This window comes from Oncorhynchus kisutch, linkage group LG10 (assembly GCF_002021735.2).
Source record: "Oncorhynchus kisutch isolate 150728-3 linkage group LG10, Okis_V2, whole genome shotgun sequence".
NCBI lineage: Eukaryota > Metazoa > Chordata > Actinopteri > Salmoniformes > Salmonidae > Oncorhynchus > Oncorhynchus kisutch.
In genome coordinates, this window is record NC_034183.2 from 49493030 (window position 1) to 49500257 (window position 7228).

Sequence of the window (7228 nt, forward strand, 5' to 3'; positions counted from 1 at the left end):
GAAGGCATTGGTTATATAAAACGTCCTATAATAAAATAAAATAAATTGAGGTCTAATAATGAGATATATTGAGTATCAAATTGTACACATCAAATAGTGGACAGGTGCAAAAATTGCGCACTAGCGCATGAATTGCGTCCACATGCACAGTTCAGATGCTGCCGTGTATAAGCAGAACAGAACAGAGTCAGGTAGATACTCAACCATTTAAAGGCTAGCATGAATATTTGAATTTTTCGTCGTTTGGAGAGACTAGCAGGCCTGCAAGAATAAACCAATTTACCAATGTGTTGTGATAACATTATCGTAGGTGAAACACGTAGGTAAAACACGGTACAGCTTCCAAATGTAGTTCAAACTAGCCCATAACTTTAATCTCGTAGATGGACATTCCTTTCATCCTTAGTTATTTGACAATGATTACTTTTCTCCAACCCCAATTCTCAGCTATTGAGAAAAATAGTGGTTCATTGACCGTTTTGGTGTTGTTTGAATAGCAGACTGCTCCTTTAAAAAAGTCAGTCTATAAACAAATGAATGCATGAAAGAATGAAAGGATGAATGACTGAATATATAAACGAATTAATAAAAATGATGAGAGAATAATTATTAGATTTTATTATAAAGGAATAACTTCATAGCCTTCACATATAAATGTCAGTCAACCATGTTTATAAATAAATCATTCAGTCAGTAAATATATCAGCTGTCAATCTATTAGCCGGGATCAGAAACATGTCACATGTCTCCAATGATGATTATGTTGTTTTCCAACAGACCTCTTCTTCCTCATGGCTTGACTCTGCTGTCGAGAAATGTCTTGAACTGCACCAGGTTGTCGCGAAACTCCACTCGCGTGATCTCCCATGCGCATGCGCTGTGTTCCTGGAGAGCATATAATATATATATATATATATATATATATATATATATGTGTATTTTATGTCTTCACTCAACTCAACCACAGCAGGTGCGCTGCCAAGGCGTCCTATGACACCACAAAGGCGCTTGGGAGTTCCCAGTTTCATATGTGATTTGAGGCAGCAAAATGCATCCTATTTGTGGTGATTTAGAATTTGCTCAGATTAATGTAGCCTCTATTCGAGGGCATTTGATATTGGACCCACCCAGTGGCGACCGGTTTTCCAACCGTACCACACCTGTACCACACCTGTTTTGAGCCCCATATGTTTAACTACAACAACAAAAAGATTAGCCACAACAGCAGAAAATGTACATTTGTTTAACTTTTTTGTTGTTGTTGCCAGTTTTACTATTTTGGCATCAGTAAGTTTCACATATCAGTTTGTAAACAATGTAGAAAAACAACAATAATGATTGAGTTAATAAAGCTGCATACAAACGTGGTCTCTTTTTTGCTTTCTTGAGTAAGACAAGTTATCATCGAATATTTTTAGATCGTTCATTGTCTGCTTATATGCCCCGTTTTTTAATCCTTCGCTTCTGACTTGGTGTACAGGGAAAACACTGTGAAGAAGGTTGAATAATTCCCTTGATAAGCCCCAATTTTCAACGGGTGATTCTTAATTATGCTATTTTGTGAAATGAATCATGAAAAACGTAAAGATAGTGAACAGTTTTCATACATGTCTATGCAAAGAATTACATTGGAGCAATGCATTTCATGATAACAGAATACACTGTGCACCTTTGCATTCTATTCGGCGAATATTACTCCTAATACGTTATTGATTGTGGAACACAATTTCATAGATGGGTTGGAACCGTAGAATGAGCAATTCTAATAATGTAATAGTATCTCCATGGTTGGAACGGAAGTTGTATAGGTGCTCAAAGTACACTGTTCAAAACAGGCCAGCTCTGTCCAAACCAGGCCAGCCCTGTCCAGTGATAAAACACACTTAATTGAAAAAAAGCATTTGAAGATATCTACATTTTGAGAAGATACATTTGACTTGTTTTAATGGCTTTCCTTTATGGATTAGTAGGCTATAGGACTAATTGTACTGCCATCCGTGCATATGTCCTGAGCATGTTTAATACAAATCTTAATGTCCGCTATGGGGGTGCCACAAGGTGAAATTCTCGGGCTGACTATTTTCTATGAATATATCAATGATGTAGCTCTTGCTGCTGATGATTCTCTGATCCACCTCTACGCAGACGACACCATTCTGTAGACATCTAGCCCTTCTTTGGACACTGTGCTAACAAACCTCCAAAAGAGCTTCAACGCCATACAACACTCCTTCCGTGGCCTCCAACTGCTTTTAATTGCTAGTAAAACTAAGTGCATGCTCTTCCATCGATTGCTGCCGCACCCTCTTGCATCAATAGCAACACGACTCTGGACGGTTTTGACTTAGAATATGTGAAACAACTACAAATACCTAGGTGTCTGGTTAGCCTGTAAACTCTCCTTCCAGACTCACATTAAGCATCTGCAACCCAAAATTAAATCTAGAATCGGCGTCCTACTTCACAACAAAGCCTCCATCACCCATGCCACCAAACATACCCTCGTAAAACTGACAATCCTACCAATCCTTGACTTCGGCGATGTCATTTACTAAATATCCTCCTACACTCTACTTAGCAAACTGGATGTAGTCTATCACAGCGCCATCCGTTTTGTCACCAAAGCCCCATATACTACCCACCACTGCGACCTGTATGCTCTCGTTGGCTGGCCCTCACTACATATTCGTGGCCAAACCCACTGGCTCCAGGTTATCTATACGTTTTTGCTAGGTAAAGTCCTGCCTTATCCCAGATCACTGGTCACCATAGCAACACCCACCCTTAGCACGCCCTCCAGCAGGTATATGCAGGTATATTTCACTGGTCATCCCCAAAGCCAACACTTGCTTTAGCCGCCATTCCTTCCAGTTCTCTGCTGCCAATGACTGGAATTAATTTTAAAAATCACTGAAGCTGGAGACACATGTCTCCCTCTCTTACTTTAAGCATCAGCTGTCAGAGCAGCTTACCGATCACTGTAGCTGTACACTGCCAATCTGTAAATAGCAAACCAAACTACCTCATCCCCATATTATTACTTACCCTCTTGCTCTTTTGCACCCCAGTATCTCTACTTGCACATCATCATCTGCACGTCTATCACTCCATTGTTAATGCTAAATTGTAATTATTTCGCCTCTATGGCCTGTTTATTGCCTTATCCCCCATACTCTCCACATTTGCACACACTGCACATAGATTTTTCTATTGTGTTATTGACTATACGTTTGTTTATGTGTAACTCTGTGTTGTTGTTTTTGTCGCACTGCTTTGCTTTATCTTGGCAGTGTCGCAGTTGTAAATGATAACTCGTTCTCAACTGGCCTACCTGGTTAAATAAAGGTGAAATAGAAAATAACTACATAAAATCACACCTTGGACTTGGATACAGAATGAGCACTCAGATTACCAATATTTAAAAGTATTTTTTATTTTATTAACTTAACATTTGTTGAAGAGCAACAAAAGGCACGATTTTCAAATAGATAAATAGATTCATAAATAGGCCTACAACAATAAATAACCTTGATAAATAAATAAATAAATAAATATATAAGTAGGCCTACATCAATAAATAACCTTGATAAATAAATACATAAATAAATACATGTATAATATTGCTGTTTGACATTGCACATTGCATGATTGTAGAATAGAAGGCTTTAAAAATCAAGCACAATTGTAAAACACATTAGTAAAAAATATCTGCAAGTTCAAATTCATGTTCTGTTGGACCACAGAAGGCTGTCAGAGGTGTGTTTCAGAATGAATTCTAGGGTGTACAGGAGTTCTTTTCGAACCACTTCCCAGGCGCAGTAACTGAAATTCTGTGAAAATTTAAATAAATTGTTAGGGCAATGTAGGGTAATATTGTCCTATGTAGAGATATTATCAAAACAATATGTCTATTTGTTTTCAAACTATATCCTACCTTTTCTTTTAAAACTGCTGCAATGTTCCCAAAGTATGTCTTCAGGCCCTCTGCCCTGATGGGATAATCACTTGTATCCACACTGCTCATCTGCCAGAAAGGAAGAAAGAGGCAGGCGATGAATAATAATTAAAATTCATCCATTATAGTGTATTTGCTTGTACCCTACTTTTTATTTTATGAAAGCCGCGATGTTACTAAAGTAGGTATTCAGCGCATTTTCCCTGACTAGATAATCACCTGTATCCACACTCCCCATCATTTGACACAAGAATAAAATAATTAAAATGTCACCATACCACTCTTAAACAGTTAAGCTATCTGTATTGGCCTAGGTAGGTACTCACACACTCGCTCTCTTCAATCTGACGGTAGATAATGTTCTGAAAATACTCCAACTTCTGTTGGTCCCACATTGTCGGCAGTTTGTCAGTTCCGAACAATGTGTCGATGTTCTTCAATGTTTCATATATAGACTTAGCACCACTGCTGCTCAACTGAAACGGACAACAGCAATAATTCCAATTAACATAAATGGCCGTGTAAAGTGTTCTACTTTATAATCCTAACGGTTGCAAATACTCTTTCATGCTGTAAAGAACTCTTGAATATGCTCGCTTGCCCTTACCTGTGGCGCCCCGGAGGTTGCAAATGCGGTGGCTGGGAATGCCATGAAGACATTCTCCTGCAGGCACTCCAGAGGAAAATGACTTCCCTGAAAGAAGGAGAAAACACATTTTTCACGTTGAGCTATTCAGTTAAACATAGTTGGATAATACATCTCAAGTCAAAAGTAATTTAGAAAATCTACCATGTCTCTCAGTAGGTTGTGGGTTGTTCGCACCAGCTGTCCTTGTAGCTGGCAAGGCATGGGCATCGAGAAAACCTGCGCGAGGCAGAGGAAGACGCTCATCCAAGTGAAAGTCTGAATTGCCATTCTTATGGTAGTTAGATGATCTGCAACAGATGGTCATTGTTAGTTGAATATAATCCTGAAAATAATAAATTAATTGAAGCCTGAAGCAATGATCAAATGATAGCATGTTGTTGACTTACCTGTTGCCAGTATATTGCAAATTTCCTCCAGTCAGAATTTGGTTTGTGTTCTGATCCCATATCTGCGGATTATCTTAAGTAGTGAGGATTGTACGGATGTACAAAAAGTGAAAGGGTGTCTCGCTAAATTAAGAGTTGAAATGAATGAATTTGGGAAAGTTTTGCCTCGTGAACCGCAAGACCGGATTTCTCTTTCGTGGGCTCCACTTCCCTCTCATCATGTTTCGAGTTTTCCTTCATAGGAGGAACATTTTCCTAAGTAGGTTCTCATAGAGAGAGAGAGAGATGATCGACCCCTTAACTTTACAATGCGTGCAGTAGACCTCTATATTTGTCTTTATTAACACCTATATTTATCTAATAGCACTTTTATGAACTAAGGGAAGACCTACTACAATGTTTGTTTGTTTATCACAAACCTGCTATTAGCATGTTTGTGTGTTTCTCACTCTATGTGACACGCGTTCGTTCGTGTGTATGTGACAGAGGGAGTGAGAGATGATGATTTAATATTGATCTCGTTCTGTTTGCATCTTCTGTCTTTAATCCCATTTATGTCGATACATTCGAATGAAACTGTTGATAATAACTGATGATTAAATAGAAATCATCCAGCATTTGATGACGTCTGTATCTGAATAATCAGGCTAACATTACCATTTGACTATTTATTACTTACGAGAGACTAAATAAACCAATGTGCTAATGTGTTTTGATAACATAGTCTTGGGTTTACTAGAAAAATACCTAATTCCCAATAACACTATTTTTCATCGTCTTGGATATGCTTAGTTAAAGGGGCAATTTCTGCGAATACTACATTTAATTTAGGACTTTTAAATGAATGTTACACAGGCTACCTATTGACTCTTGGATAATATATAACTTTTAAAGGCCCAATGAGCTCAGTTCACGTGTCTTATCCTCAACAGAACACAAAATGTACTTTTTTATTACATTGTTTGAAACAATATACATCTAAAAAAACACTGTAAAGCTTTAAAATGTATTTGAAACTATAATGTTGATCTCTTGGATGGTCATTACTTGAATCAATAGCTCTCTGACAGCGGTTACTTTTCTCAACCCACATCCCTCATTTACCAGAATAGTGGTTGAGTGACCACTATGGTGTTTAATTTAACTGTAGATTGCCTATAAACAAATGAATGCATTAGACTGAATGGATGAATAAATGGATGACTGAATGTATAAATGAATGAAAAAAAACTATGTGATAATAGATGCATGTATTATGTCATTTAGTGTTATAATACATAAATACAAAGCCTTCACATATAAACATATCAGTCAGTCAGCAAAAATATCATCCATCTATCTATTAGCCAGCCTCAAGGACATGTCACACTTCTCCAATGATGATTATGAGGTTGTCTAACAGACCGCTACTTCCTCACCGCTTGACTCTGAAAGTCGACTTCGTCACCACAGCTTGACCATGGTGTCAAGGAATTTTTAAAACTGCACCAGTTTGTAGCGAAGCTCCTCTCCCACGATCTCACATGCTCGTGCGCTGTGTTCCTGGAGCGCATACAAGACATGCATTTATTTCAGTCAACTCAACCACAGCAGGTGCTGCGCCAACGCATCCGACGATACACAAAAAAAACGACGCTTGGAAGTTCCAAGTTTCAGCGAAATTCCTCCGATTTGTGGTGATCTAGAACTTTTCCTCTGATTAATTTCACCTATTTTCGAGGGCATTTGATATTGGAAACCTTCTGTTTCAAGATTGTGTTCAACTTGTTGAAATACGTTTTCAGAGACCCTTTGCCTGAAGTCACTGACCCTCCATCTCCAGAGGATGCCCCAACACCACACCCGACCTGAAGACAATATAAAATGGTTGTGAGTGAATTAGTTCCATCTTAAGAAAAGTACAGAAAAAACATATCGCTTAGATTAAATCACAAAATAAAGACCTGTGCCAATTATTGTCTGCCCCCCAAATATAACTTAGGCTACAAGATGCGGGATCATACTTACGCATCCCTCCAATTTCTTAACTTAACTAGGTCATCTGTTTTTGAACAGGTTCAGTGTTTCTTTGTTCCATGTGACAAGAGTCAGGCTGTTAAATAATTGGGCCATATATTCCAAAGCCTCTAATGCAACCACAGAGACGTCCTCGCCCTGTATGAAAGAAAACAACGTTTTAGGCATTAGGATGTCTCATAAATTCCATGGTTAAACTTCCAATTGATCACTTTAGTATCT

At 38.2% G+C, this 7228-nt stretch overlaps 1 protein-coding gene across 1 annotated transcript; it reads right to left on the minus strand.

The window, feature by feature from the left end:
- Positions 1–3722: 3722 nt before the first annotated feature.
- On the minus strand, positions 3723–4871 carry LOC116375744 (interferon alpha-B-like). The gene is made up of 5 exons (XM_031832805.1): positions 4746–4871; positions 4563–4649; positions 4282–4431; positions 3935–4024; positions 3723–3830 (listed from the first exon to the last, which is right to left on the minus strand). The coding sequence occupies exons 1-5, from the start codon at positions 4869–4871 to the stop codon at positions 3723–3725; spliced, it is 561 nt and encodes a 186-aa protein (XP_031688665.1).
- Positions 4872–7228: the final 2357 nt, after the last annotated feature.

Excerpts from the sequence above, each read along its gene's own strand:
- LOC116375744 (XM_031832805.1), bottom strand. The coding sequence starts at position 4,871 with ATGGCAATTCAGACTTTCACTTGGATGAGCGTCTTCCTCTGCCTCGCG. Across the intron at positions 4,650-4,745 it reads ACAACCTACTGAGAGACATG|GGAAGTCATTTTCCTCTGGA; the intron begins GTAGATTTTCTA and ends TCCTTCTTTCAG. Across the intron at positions 4,025-4,281 it reads AGATTGAAGAGAGCGAGTGT|ATGAGCAGTGTGGATACAAG; the intron begins GTGAGTACCTAC and ends CCTTTCTGGCAG.